This window comes from Anopheles merus, chromosome 3L (genome assembly GCF_017562075.2).
Source record: "Anopheles merus strain MAF chromosome 3L, AmerM5.1, whole genome shotgun sequence".
NCBI classification, from domain to species: domain Eukaryota; kingdom Metazoa; phylum Arthropoda; class Insecta; order Diptera; family Culicidae; genus Anopheles; species Anopheles merus.
This window is the reverse complement of record NC_054085.1, coordinates 19,533,512-19,548,174: the sequence shown is the minus strand read 5'-3', so window position 1 is coordinate 19,548,174 and position 14,663 is coordinate 19,533,512. Positions and strand designations below refer to the sequence as shown.

The 14,663-nt window shown below is 41.6% G+C and overlaps 2 protein-coding genes across 7 annotated transcripts; both read right to left on the bottom strand.

Moving 5' to 3' along the window:
* Positions 1-2,867: 2,867 nt before the first annotated feature.
* LOC121598514 (synaptogyrin) lies at positions 2,868-9,457 on the bottom strand. Of its 4 annotated transcripts, none has more exons than XM_041925480.1 (4): positions 9,167-9,457; positions 6,403-6,637; positions 5,782-6,120; positions 2,868-5,701 (listed from the first exon to the last, which is right to left on the bottom strand). In XM_041925480.1, the coding sequence occupies exons 1-4, from the start codon at positions 9,266-9,268 to the stop codon at positions 5,676-5,678; spliced, it is 702 nt and encodes a 233-aa protein (XP_041781414.1). In that variant the 5' UTR covers positions 9,269-9,457; the 3' UTR covers positions 2,868-5,675. The 4 variants fall into 4 exon arrangements, with proteins under 4 accessions (XP_041781414.1, XP_041781411.1, XP_041781412.1 ...); XM_041925477.1 differs by having other exon boundaries at positions 2,868-5,698; positions 9,167-9,366; XM_041925478.1 differs by having other exon boundaries at positions 5,794-6,120; positions 9,167-9,366.
* A 2,741-nt stretch (positions 9,458-12,198) lies between these two features.
* Positions 12,199-13,482, bottom strand: LOC121598517. 3 transcript variants are annotated; one of them, XM_041925485.1, is made up of 5 exons: positions 13,170-13,479; positions 12,924-13,095; positions 12,689-12,823; positions 12,455-12,587; positions 12,199-12,377 (listed from the first exon to the last, which is right to left on the bottom strand). In XM_041925485.1, exons 2-5 carry the CDS (start codon positions 13,018-13,020, stop codon positions 12,311-12,313), a joined length of 432 nt encoding a protein of 143 aa, XP_041781419.1. In that variant the 5' UTR covers positions 13,021-13,095; positions 13,170-13,479; the 3' UTR covers positions 12,199-12,310. The 3 variants fall into 3 exon arrangements, with proteins under 3 accessions (XP_041781419.1, XP_041781420.1, XP_041781418.1); XM_041925486.1 differs by having other exon boundaries at positions 12,713-12,823; positions 12,924-13,482; XM_041925484.1 differs by having other exon boundaries at positions 12,924-13,479.
* Positions 13,483-14,663: the final 1,181 nt, after the last annotated feature.

Genomic DNA, 14,663 nt, shown 5'->3' with positions numbered 1-14,663 from the left:
GGCAAAAAGCTATACGCTCACGGCGAACCTGACGACTTCATCAACAACGCCAACCATTCAGCTGAAAGCTACCAAACAAACCGCCCTTTTGCCGCGACGCATAAAACGCTGGGCAAATAACAACAACATCAACAGCAAATAGAAAATAAAAAAGAGGGAAACAAAATATACAAAATACACTCCGGCACAAATAAATAAATCGACGAATAGAAATTGATGGGCAAATATTGCTTTGTTGACATGTGCATGTAGACCGAATTGCGGTTACCTCCCTTCTACCCGCCATGCCCGCCGGCATGAAGGTTGTGTTTCGCGCAGTGCAAACTTACCCGTTGGGTGGAAATCCCGGCCCGATTGATTATCATAAGCACTCTCGGCCGAAGCGTCGGCGTTCCGGGAAACGTTTAAAATAGATTATGGACGCATCGCTTATGGATTGTACCGCACGTTTATGTGCTAAGTACGTGCAAAGAGACTCAAGAGGAAGAATACAGTACACCCCACGGAAGGGGGGAGCATCGTTTGCAGGGTGATGCAATCGTTTCACGCCAAATGCAAACAAGATCAAACAAAAATAAATGAACATACTGTATGCAAAGCATACTTTGTGATCCTGTCAAATTTATAAAGCAAAAAAACGAAATTCAAATTTAATTAGCTTGTTGGTTATTTCATGGAAGAATAGAAAACAATTGCTGCTAGTTTTTGAATTTGATATAAATTCGCATTCAGATAACACTGAAACAGCAGATTTTTTTTTAACTAAATTGCATCTAAAGTTTTTGTCAGTTTTTTTCTTGATGTTTTGCATATAAAAAATTATGCCATACAAGTCATACAAGGGTTATGTTTTAAAATGAAACGATCAGAATGTTTGCTTACTAATTTTTAATCATCGTTGAACGGAACAGATCCTTTGTAGTTTGCTTATTTCGAAGAGGTTTTTTTCATTATTTAACGAATATCATTAATTTCATGTAGAGTGGAACGGTTACCTTTTATCCGGTTTTCCGTTTATCCGTGCTGTTGAGAAATGACAGTTCAATACAAAGGTGACATTGCGTTATGAGGAGGATATTTGAAAAGCGATTATAAGAGCACATTGTCATAACAACAGACACGATAATTCAAGGCAAATTTCAAATATTCTCATTGGAAAAACATGTAGTTAATAAAAACGGGGTTATTTTTATCATTTTTTTTTTAAATTTTCCAACAATTAATTAGGAATTGGTGATAAAATATATCACCTAACTCATTATCCGTGTTATTCGTTTATCCGGGCGAGGTCAAGTCCCGAGAAGCCCGGATAAACGGCGCTCCACTGTATTACTATTTTCAGGAAAACCAAACCAAATTTATTTACATCATTTTTAATAGTTTCGGAATGTAGCGCCATAGAACCACCTGTTGATGCGCATACGATGGAACATGTTGCAGTTGCGTTATGAGGGAGCGTTATAGTGAGGCATACTACTATTTGGTTCTTGACGAGGTACGTAATGATACTAGGGAAAGGATTTTCATTCATAAAACTAACGTATTTCAGCGTATATAACGACACCCTTTATGCAATATTCAAAATACGGTGTATTAAAACGCTAAAATACGGTTTACTGGTCGTCTTGTGTGTGAGTATGGTCTGGTGAATTCTTTTTAATGTAATTACCAGATACTCGCACTAATTTTTCAAAACTATGGTAGCATAAGTTTGAAGCATCTTATTAGAAAAATACTACAGTAGGTGACCGCTTGCTGGATGCGTTTTAATGGAGTTTTTTTAACTGAAAGTTCGCTAACTGGAGCGATTCTCAGTTAAAAACAACATAAATGTCAGAACATGAAACATTTGGAGTCTTACGAAGAGAAATTCATAGCAAATGTGCATTTTTCTCACAATTTTAACCTCTCAGTTAGCGATCACCTACTCCTTCGTCCTTCTCAAATCTATGTCGGGGTGAGAGGTTGAACTTACCATCATCATCACTGAATTTTGTGGAGCAGTCATCTGTCATCTGAATATTAAATCAAATTGTTAATTGACACCATTAAATAAGTGGCAGCAGTATGCGACAAAAATTTGAAAAATTTGATCACTTTTTTAAGCTACTTGAATATATCAAGTTCCAGCATAATTCAATATGGCTCATTTTCGTTTTGGAGTAACGACCTAAGTGATTGTGCTGTCGACACACAAATTTCCTCTACCTATTCCTTCCAAACGACACGTGGGGCAGTCCAAATAGGAATCAATTAGTAGGAGTTGATGTATGACATCGCACCGCCTTACTTCCTCGACTGCAGCCAAAAAGAAGAGTAAAAATAAATTTACGACACAATGCACTGAGACAAATCATTCTCGCACCCGGGCATGTGTATTATTTTTCGTAGTATTTTTATTAACGTAAATTCCACATCCTTTACATTTCCATCAATACTTTTCCTTTATTTTGCTTTTGCTATTGAAGTTGGAAAATTAAACAAATCTAGTTGTTCGGGTAAGTGTAACTAATGCTTCGTTTGCTGTTATTACACAAACGCGTTAGTCATCTTAATCGCTAGAAGAAGCGCTAGTAATTTAAATTATTTTAATTTGATTGGTTATTTGTAAAGCATTAAAAAAAACATCGTACAGAGCAGGTTTTGGTACTATGCATTAAAAAGTACCTTTTCGGAACAAACAATTTAATTAAGTTATAGTTTGAAAATCATTATAATAAGGAAACTATCACAATCTATGCCTGCAGAAAGGAAATATTGTTTACAGCGTTAATATATCGTTTATATTCTGCCTGCTGTTTCTGACATTAGCATACAGTACTTTGCTGTGTTCCAATTACCTGTCGCCCGTACTAGCTGTACTGTTATTTTGTTTTGTTTTGTTTTTCGTCTTCTCCTTATTGTTTCTATTTACAATAGGTTTCGCACACTTTTATAACAACGTAAACGAATAATGCTCACTACAATGCAACCAGCAAGTAAATATATCGATTTGTTTTCTTTCTTACGCTTTGTGTGTCGGATATTTTTCATTCTCTATACCATCTTTCACTTCCTTTCTCGTTATTTCTCTCTGTTCAACGGTAACGTACGTGTATTTGTCAATGTTTCTCTTTAGGTGTTCAAAGTAGTGTTACTATTTTCTTCCTTTATTCTTTTTTTTTCATTTAACAGTACCATTCTTCTCTAAATTTTCTCTTATAGCTTTCAGCTGTCGTGAAACTTGTATTCATATATAAATAGTGCACGATGTATATTTATAACATTGTTTTGGTTTGTTTTTGTCTTCTCTTTTGTTTTATTCGTTACTTTGGTTGCGTGTTAATAAAGAACTTAATGTAGGCGATGTAGCCGCACATAAGCCAACGTTGCCACTTCCCCTTACCAGCCTCTGTCAGTAGGTTCTGCTAATTAAAGTAGGATGGCATAAATAAGTTTGGGCGTTTAATCATGTGTGATGGTATTTTCCTTATTACATTCAAACTGGTTTGCTTGTTGGTTGATCTAAGTATTAGTTTCCGTTGTTTTTTTTCTTCCCTTCTGCTTATGTTTTCGATTTGTTCTAATCATATCCTCGTAACGTTTTCTTTAGATATCAGCTACAGAACACACACAGTTTCTTTCTTTCCTTCTTTCCTCACACGTCTTTCTTCATACTTCATTCGTATTTTATTATGTGTAGATCCGATTTATGTTTTCATTTGTATAGATTTTTTTGTTTTGTTATTATCGATAATTATTTCCTTTAGCAACGAATGTGTAAATGTGTATTTTCTTTCTTTTTTGACCAATGAGCATCGATACTGTTCTACCTTCTCTCCCAAAAACTTGTGTACGTGTAAGGGTGTGTTTTGTCTGTTCAGGTATGGGTCCCTGCTGCTGGAGAGGAAGCGCCTTGATACCAATCCAAAATTACAAATGTTTTTGTATGCTTTTGTTTTTGAACGTTTTTCTTTTTGCGAATCCAGTCGCAAAGTCGCTCTTCTCCTGCAATCGTTTTCATACTTGGTTTGCTTTATGTTTGAATATTTATGATTGTTGCGTTACAACTATGTGAGTGTATTTTTGAATCGTGTGTGTGTGTGTTTTGCGTTTTATGTAATGAAACAGCATTCATAAGATTTAACCACATTCGGTACTTTAAGCATTTAAAAATTATGATTGGATTTAATGGTTTTTGTGGTACTTTTCGCACTCGTTGCAACTGGTATTAAATATTCTCTCGACAGAGGTTTCCAATTTACGTTTCAGTTTTCCTTTTCTCAAAACCTGATTTAAGCTTTCTTGGTATCTAAATTCAGCGTCAGTTTGAACTATCGTAACCAAACATTACGTAGCACTGTCGATTGTGCTTGACCGAATCAATGAAGGTGGGCAAGAGATTGAGATTCGATATGACTGATTCTATTTGCCAAGCTTTGATCCTTTGATGCTTCGTTTTATCTCATTACCATACGACATGGGGAGTGTTTGCCTGAGCAGAGCTTGAAATCTTTAGCAATGGCAGGCGCAATAAAAATAGTACGCCTCTTCGCACCAAATAGAATCCTACGAGTGTGAAGAGCGAACGACAGCGATCCTCTGCGATTGATCGTCAACAGCTGTAAAATAAATAAACTAAACAATTTGATTAAAAATACACTTCAATAAATATTGTTGTTTGCCGACTTTAGTCCGCTAAACGCAATTTGCTTTGATGGTAAGCATTATCTATATCCTTGGTTGCGTACATAATCACTAATCGAATGTTGAACATCTTCTTTTCACTACTGAAATGCCGCTCGAAAGTTATGTCGCCAGATCGGCTTTCCGTATTTGCTCCATTTGGAAGGCTGATCGATGTCCTTAGTGGTTGCGATTATGAAACGAGTGGGTTGAAAAGACATCGTCTTTTGTTTTCTTGCTCTACAATAATCATTTTGGTTTGTTTAAATTCTTCCAGCAGTCAACTAGTTCCAACTGTTATCAACATGTCGTCATGTCGGATCTCACAACGAATGGCAATGCTAAACGTTTGACGCGACGCTAGCGACGTTGAAATGCCACAGAGATAAATACATCCAGACTACAATAGCTACAAACATGATCTAGATCCAGATTTTGTTCTATTAAACGTATCACGCCACATGACTGTGTGTGTGTGCAATGTGTGTATGTGTGTGTGTGGGTTTGCAGTGATGCCAATACTCTTTGGTAACATATACTTTCAGTTGTTCTACACCTTATTCCATTCCGCACCTTTCATTGGAAGGTGGCCTAAGTTTTCGGTTTGCCACTATTAAACCATCGGGGCAGGCATTCCCAAATGTCCAAATTAATGCGTAAGATTCAGAGGTGCTCTATCCTATTTGTAGTATGTCTTTGTATATTAGTATTAACTTTTGGTTCTTAGTTTCGTTACGGGGCATTTGCAATGTGACTAGTTTGAAGTATTTGTTGGGAAACCAATGTAAAACAAACTAAAACATAGTTACGCTTTCCAATCGGGAATGGTCCATGGAAATATGTGGTTCTAGCGATCGAATCGTAAAACATAGGTACAATTTAATGTCAGCTCCATCCACCGCAAGGAGCAACAGTTGTTCTTTGCGAAAGTAATCAAATCGAACCGTCGGATTTGTTCTTCACTGTAAAGCCTTCTGGTTACGTAGGGAATAACATCAAGATCAGCTTACTTAGTACGTGGGCTGCGAGTAGTCTGCTGAAAAGATAGACATCAACAGAGTTTCGTGGATGAGTGGTAGTACATGAAGTGGTAGAATGCCCGCCCTTAACACCAACCTGTGTACATACCTCGCTGTTGCTGCTGCTGCTGCTGCTGTTGGCCCGAGAACGGTGCCTCCTGGAACTGATCGTTCTCGTTCGAGGCCGGATAGGCGGCGTACTGCTGGGCAGCGCTCGGATCAGACTCGTACGTCGAGGAGAACGACGGATCTACGCCGGCCTTGAAGCGGAGGAACGCAAAGTACGCACAGCCGGCCCAGGTGAAGATGGAGAAGAACGAGAACACGATGGAAGCCTGCACATTGTTCACACCCTCGCCGTTCGGTGGATCGTCCGCCTTGCCCCACTGGTTGGTGAGGTAGCAGAAACCGATAAAGAACAGGAATGACCAGAACGCTGCCGATGGGAGAAGATGATTATTAAAAATTGAAAATAAATAGTTGTTGAACATACACGGTCATTCGTTTCAGCTGAGATTTGAACTGACAACGACCTTGTTACTAATGGCATACGTCTTCCCGATTGCTCCATTTACTCATCTGCACTGACGTGCACTAATACTGATATATATTGTATCACAATGACATCGTCAAAGCGTACAATCAATGCAAATCTAAAGCTGGTTTAATATATTTAACGTTCTTACTAAAACAACTTTAAAAGTATAATTTTGCTTACCGGAAAAGCCCAGATCGGCCAGCACGTAGTGCTTTCTCGTCTTGACCGACGACATCTGCTCGAACAGATACTCGCCCGCGATGAAGCCCATCGCGGCAAGGAAGGCGATCACACCGATACCGACCGCATAGTTGCAAGCGTTGCCGTCGCGATTAATTATGCAATACTCCTTGCCGTTCGCCTCCTCCCGCCATCCCTCGGACGATATGCAGCCGAACACGATGATGGCAAACAGCTGCGAGAGGGAGACCCGTCGGTCGGTCGTCGTCGTCGTCGTTGTCGTCGTACCGAAAAAATGCATCAAGTGTGTTAATGAGAGCGTTCGGTGTAATGAAGGAAATGGCATATTTGTTGAGTGAACAAAAACATCAAAATGTGGAAACAGCGTGCACGTTCTTAAGTGGTGAGCTTTTTTTGCGGGTCAGGTGAACCGAACCAGCACTTAAGCTAAGTGGGAGATGAATCCTGATGACACTTTCGAATCGATATTTTCTCTATCCTCTCGTTAGCTTAGCTCCGTAGGTTCGACGAGACGAAGTTCGACCCTTTTTGATGGCAGTGGGTAGATGGATCAGAGACATGGAAACTGGGAAGTGTTCGTGAAGCTTTTAAAGTTATTTCATCACCATTCGATCCCCATTTGAAGGGTGTTGGGGTGTTTTGGATAAGCTTCTGAGCCTTTGGTTGAATAATTAAACTTAGATTATCTTCGCTGCTGACCGCTTCCTACAGTAATTCGAGGTTTGTAACCAGTGGAATTGATTGCTTCGTATGTAAGAAAGACATGAGTTTACCTCGTTTATCTTTTCATAACTCAAACCACATTAAAATGAAGGAGTGTAGCACTACTGTAGCTATTTCAAACCTTATTAAGCTATCTTATATACAAGCATTCCATCTTAAATCCTCTCCAAAACTACTATTGCCTTACAGCCAGTCACATGCTGCTGGGTGACGTGACAAGATGCTGAATGTTAATAATGGACCCGTCACTTTTAGCACGATCTTCTCGTACCACGAATTGGTGCCTCGGCCCCACGCAACAACAAAAAAAACCCCACATCCCAAATCAATAAAACTCCCACCAACCTCCATGCCGGGGGCGTGGGGTGGTGAAGAGGACAGTCGAATGCCAATGGAGCCAAGATGAATGTGGCTCGTGCATGCAGCTGGCAGTAATACTAGCATCTCACGCATCCTCTCATCAACGCGCTGGGCTGGGGTACGCGAGGCAACGCTGGTATGCCCTGTCTACTACATAGACCACACAGCAGACCGAATCGAATTCTAACCGTTTCGCTTTCCCATCCCCACCATCATCCACCTCATCTCAGAGCATTGAAGAAGGGCATCAGCACAATCACATGATGCGGGAGGCGAACTCTGCGAAAGGCAAGGAAGTGAAGGAAGTGCGAACAACTTCGGGAAATTCTTCAAACATTCCAAGAAGAGCTTTCCACGCGAATGGTTCCGCTTTTTCGTCTTCTTTTTTTTTTGCTCTATTATCATGTGTGCGTGTGTAACGTTGTTTTCTCCTCTTCACACCAGTTGAAATGCTCTTTGCGGTGAGCTGGAGACTCGTGCGACTCGCGCCATTGACACCCGTGCTTGGCCACATTATTATGTCACAGCGCTCAAGGCTTCCCCCGCGATAACAACAACAACAACAAAAGGAACGGCTTTCAAAGAGCGACAGCATTACTGTCAGCCGCAGCAGAGAACCATTCGTGCAAGCGCTGGATGTTCGGATGTGCCGATGTGTATGGAAATAGGAAAGGTTTTTGGTGTGGTGGGTCCTGTGAAATGAAATGTTATGTAAACGTGGGCACGGGTGAAAAACGCACTGCAAGGATGAGAGTTTAATGCTCGATTAATGGTAATTAATCACGACAACTCCTAAAGCTTGCCTAAGGGACGCCAGTGCGTTCTACAACAGCAAACGGCACAGCATGGAGTGAAGCAAATAACTGAATATTATAATTATTACGATTGAAAAGAAGTTCACCATCGGCGATCGATTGAGTTGAGAGGTTATAATTAATCTTATTTCTTTTCATTTCCCTTCCAAAACATGATTCCTCCCCGATGCGTATTACAGGGTTTCCCACGATTTATTGGTCGGTTCTCATTAATTTTTGGCGGGTTCCCATATTTGTTTGGTGCGTTCCCACGATTTTTTGGTCGTTTCCCAGAATTTTTTGGTCCAATTGTATTGATATCCAATTGGAAAATACCAATAAATTATGGGAACGAACCAAAAATCTATGGGATACGACCAAAAAATTGTGGGAACGCACCAAAAAATCATGCGAACTGACCAATAAATCGTGGGAAACCCTGTATACTGGGAAACTGGGAATGCCATTCTCCATCGCTGCAGTTTGATGGTAAACGTACTCACACACACAAGAAATTCGATTCCGATTTCGTGGGAGAGTCGGCCAACGCGTGAGAGACGGCCAACCGTCTGAGAATGAGCAGGCGTGAACGCAAAACACGCGTGAGAGAAACCAGCACGGAGCCTCCGAAAGCCACTACCAGGAAAATCGATTTTCGTCCCATGCCCAACGGGAAGGGAAAAGGTCGCTAATGTCCTATACCCTACCGAGGCACGAGGAGGGGAATCAAAAAAGAATGGAACGAATTTTTCATCAATACACACACGCACACACACAAGCACACGCTGGAGATAACTCTTAAAGAGGGTGTCCTTCTTGGTCGGAAACGGAATACAATTCCACCGTTCGCCTGCAAGAATACTAACCCAGCAAACGGCACGCAATATAACCGTCGGGCGCTGTACGAACGCAATAGGATCGAATGCACCTCCGGCTTTACCACCACCATATGCTCCTCCGATATCCATCTTGGAACGATTGCTTCGTTTGGGTCGTTTCTGTGGTTTAAACTTGAGCTCTAATTTGCACACTTCACTGCTAGCACGAGCGCACCAACCCCCACACACACACACACACACACACGACACTATCAGCACAACAAACGTGTCACACCGCTGCAGGTAATGTGCAATCAAACAATCCCACAAACTGTGTGCCGTTTACTAATCTTGCTTTATCACACCACCAACCAGAGCCAGGGCAGAAACCACGCGTAACACTCGCTCCGACTATACTGCGCTGGTGTTCGTTCACCTAGAAGCAAATCGCAACTGGCAAATCCACCCCCTACATCGGGACGGGAGTTTGGAAAAAACGGTTACCCACTTGCTCCTGCTCAGAATTTTCTACCATATCCGTAGCTGTGTGCTCTCGCACACACCCTCCCGGGAGATTCAGTCACGGCCGTTCTCAGCGCTAGTGTTCTCCCTGCACGCTCGCGGGTGTTGGTGTGTTAGCGACGTTTTTCCAACCCCTATTGCATCGCTGTATCTCTTTCCACCCGCAACAGACCACGCACACACACACGCGCGCACCCGCACGTACGAACACAATAAATGCTAGTTCATATTCTCTCTCTATTGGTGTGTAGGAGAGGGTGTGTGTGAGTGGTGCGTTATGATAATTTTCCACCCTCACCCTTATTGGCGTATCGCTCGCAGTGAGATGATAGTGAGTTTTGTTTTCACCCTCAGCAGTGAGAAGATCAATCAAGCAGAACTCACTTGCGACGGGCGGATGTAAACGACATCCCACAAATACAATCAAAACGTTTGTTTGCAATTAAAGTTGAAAAGGTAAGTAAATATTGTAAATTAAAATGAATTTAAAAGTACTAAAAATAAAAGGCAATTGCGAGCATGTTTAGCTAATATTAACGATTTGTTCACTAATTTTGACGTGTCATTTTTAGTTTGTAGCATAAATTGCTAGTATATTGCGATAAACTAGCTCTTACTCCCAAGCGAGTCAACACGCTCGAAAGTAGCAAGGAAAGTAGAAATGAAGTAGCCTTCTACTTCCCGTTCTACTTTTGTTGCTTAAAATCAGAAGAATGTAGAACATCTGGGTTCCAGGAAAGAGCAAAAAAATGAGTTCTCTCGTGTACACCCCACACACACGCACGCGACGACTCACTCTCACGCGTACTCTTGTTCTACGCCCCTCCTCCTTCTCACTCGCCCCACAGATCTATTTTTAGAACATCATTCACTTCCATCGACGGCGGTCGATGTGACGATGTGTGTCGTCGCGTGTGTGTTGTCGATTTGGTCAGAAAAACTTTTTTCTTCAGACCAAATATCTCTGACTTGGAGCGTCGGCGTTCCGATTGAACCATCACGACTTTGATCAGTGCGCGCGGTTAAAACGACCTTTTGTATTATGTTGTATGTAGCGTGCGCGCCAAAATTGTAAGAGTGCGCGGAGAGTGAATGTGGTTTTTTGGGGGTGGGGGAATGAGATACAGAGACAAATTTCGCTACACATTAACACATACATTCTCACTGCACGGGTTGAACTGCGAATACTCAGTTCTGAGAGAATATAGTCGAGCGCTCGCGCATGAGTGCAAGCAAGCGCGGAATAGAGGATAGAGGGAGACAAACGATTATTTTGCTCCAAGCTTTCTACTTTTGTCCCGTTGGGCTAATGCTATTGTCTACAAGATGGCGCTGTGCAGAGAAACGGAGCAATAACCCGGTTTATGATATTCTTTTCTATTTCTCCTTCGAATTCAAAGATCAAATTCTACGTGCACTTTCATTTTTTAATGCTTTCCTTTTAGTTTTAGTGTTTTAAAAATCTTTCTGATTTTGTACATGAATGATTTCAATATTGCTCTGTACAGTCTTTCAATATTGCTATACAGTTTTTAATTTTGACAGTTTATTTGTAAAATAGGTACAATTTTCTCGAACAATTGTCGAATGCAAAATAAATTGGTGTTTTTGCTTATATTTTGAAATCACTGAAAAGGCAAAACCAACCGTATTTTCTACGCGCATTGTATTAGATATGTAATTTAGAGCATATAGTTGAAATTTTAATCAAAAATAACTATTTATGAGTTATTTTTTGGCTGAAAAAAATATGATGTTCGACGTGCTGGAAAGTCCTGGAAATGAGAATGTCTCCAGAACGCATAATTCGGGTACCTCGGGGAAAGACTGTAAAATCGTTGGCTGAGTCCTTCAAACATAAGTTTGAGCAAACAGAGGAGAATAAACCGTTTCTCACAAAATAGGAAAAAATAAGAAGATCTTGGCTATACCCTTCTCAAAGCATTCTGTTTCTTTCAAGTCAGATTTTGCCTGTATTTAGGCGTTCCAAAACATGCTGTCTATACTTTCAAAGCAACACTTTACCATTTCAATTGAGGGAAAAATGTTTAACATTCATTTGAAGAATGATTTTCATGTTAGTAATTAAAAAAAAGAATATTAAATAAAATAAGTTACTAAAACATGTTAGAAATGTACCGAATAATTCCAAAAACTTTTTGGAAAATTTACACATTTCATACATGTTATGCAAAATACAAAGTCCAAAAGATACGCTAACGACCTGCAACAAAAAGTGCAACATATCCGAGCATGAGTCTTCCAGCTGCAAAACATTCTATTTGCATTACCTCTATTATTGTGGCACTCTTCATACTCTCGTTATCAGTAGAGCTAGCTTTACTTATGCGGAGCATTTATGTCCTTGAACGTCGAGGTCGAAGATCATCCGTTCTTTTCTTATTTTAGCTCGAAATCTGTAATCAAATTACTTGCGAATTGTTGTTTTGGGCCGATTGAACCACAAGTCTCAAGTGTGGAATCATTTTTGGCGATGGTACAAGCCATTTCTCTTTTGGTACAACAAATACTCCGACGTTAACAGTGAAAACTTCAGGTTTAAAAATTAAAGAATAAATCTTTTATTATTTCCAATCTAAATCACATTTAGGATTCTACACACTATTAGTCTAGAAAACAGCGAGAATCGGCTACATATCATAATCCAATCTAATTCTGGTCGGCTGGATTGGGTACCGGTAGTTCTTTCTCCATCGGAGAGCATGCAACAGCAAATCTACCGAAAAGGAAACAGGCATGCAAAAATCATTTTAGTAAACCAGGCTACCACAAACGCATCGCAAGAATACTCACGGCTGTTGCATGCCAAAGAAACCACCGAACGATCCATTGTTCTTCTTGAAGTTATGGGGCGAGTAGCGATTGTACAGACCCCAGATGCTGTTCATCAGCTTGCCATTATACTTGACCGGCGTCAGGTCGAGAGCTGCGGAGTGGAATGAAAGCGGAGAGGTAAAGCGAATTGTGCGCCACGATCATGCTAGATCACAGTGGGCAGTGAGTCATCTCGGAGGAGATGGGACTTACTATTCTTGTTCAAATATCTCGGACCTTGCTTGTCACCTGTCATGCGTGCAACGGTGAGATCTTTCTCGTGCTGTGCCTGCCGGATCTTGTGCACGGCGAACGCTGACTGAGGAAGACAGGCCATACTGCTGCAATCTAAGGAGAAGGAGAGTCGTACAGGGGCACCATTAAATCGTCATCGTAATCAAGCTACGAGGATCGCTCACGATCGCACGCAGGTTTTAATATCACGTACCTTCGTAAAGGTCGAACAATGTGGTCACCAAACTGAACGAGCTGAAAAGCTGGAAATAATTCACACTGCCTCCGCTACACCGTTGCTCCTTAACCATTCAGTTCCCGGACGCCACGGGTGGACGAGTTCAGGGCTCGGAAACGATGAACGAAGTACGGGGCACTCTTTATCACTGTAGAGTAAAAATCACAAGCAGGAGCAGGTTCACTTATTGAGAGGTCCGGAAAATGTGGAAACCCCAACTACCGAGCGCAAAACCACGTGGTCCCAGAATGGACACTTGTTTTTCCGCCTCCTAAATCACAGATACGATGCGTCGAAAGCAGCCCTGCAGGTCTTTCGGGTCACGGGAAGTCACACACTGGCATCTACACACTGGCGTTCACAACACATTGACATCAATGTCTTTGCGCACGACTACTCAAACACACAGACACACACGCAGACAGACAATTACTTGCACGGATTCGGAGCTGATTTCATATGCGCTGAGGCAAAATGTGACTCTGGTCGTAACGATCGATGAACGAGCAACGACTGGAAAGTTTCTGTTGGTCCGGGTCGGCTTTTATGATCGAGTCCGGATGATGCACACAGCCACAGCAAAACAGATCGGGGGCCACCGGGCACACACACACCGACACGCGCAATACCCGACAACCTTATCAATGCGGATGGTTCCCGAGTTCCGTAGTCGAATGGGCGGAGGTTATCATCGCAGAAGCCCCTGCCGGGTGCAGAATGGATCGACACAGGGATGGATCGGAGGATCCGCGCCCTGGACAGATCACAATACATTACATACATACATACAATAGGGCTGTTATCAGTTTCGAGTGGGAGCAGTGTATTTGTGCAATGTTTGCTCATTCGTCGGATCGGCTTCCATCCCTATTGCCATTAGACGTAACATCTTCCAGAACACCAGGAGGAAGAAGCAAAAAGGTTTTGTTGATTCCATAGTACAATGGAAATGGAGGCAAAAGGGTCGCGCACTGAATGTGATTACTCTCACGTCCGCACTGGTTTTAATTTAGTGCAAATCGTGTGCAATGGGCGGCACGAGCAGCCCCGAGGTCAGGTTAGCAAATGCAATTCGAAAAACCCCTGCAAAATAACACATGAATCCAATAAAAAATGCTCCCCACCCGCAAACGTGTCGATCAACAACACGTTGAGTTTGTGATAGTTTTGTGATAAAGCTCGTGCGAGGTCTTATCACCGATTGCACTACTGTCACACTATTATTTTATGCTTAGAACCCGTCACACACCACAACGAATCGGTTAGCCACGTATAGTAATGCTTTCTGTTCATCGCGTAATTCATGGTTCGCATCGCCCTTTCAGAGTGGCCGTGATAACCTTTCGTCTAGAGCGGTTTGCAAACATCAAGCAAAAACTGCACTACCAGCACGATAGTGGCTTGATTCCCTTTCTGCTCGTGTACCGGTTATAACCGGTCTAGAATGAAGTCCCAAAACAACCGCTCATAAGACAAACATCAAAATATGGGATGATTTAAAAAAAAGCGCATATAAGCTACTTCGCCAAACACCATCTGATAGATTTAGGTTAAGGATCATGCGTGTACTAGGAAAGCGAGAGATAGAGGTGCTACTAATCGCATAGATGGAAAGCCGATTTGATTTGTGCGTAAATTTAAACAATACTAGGAGCAACCATCTGGAGGACGCTACCTATCGGAAGTGGTTTACTGATTGAAATAGCGATGACCTCT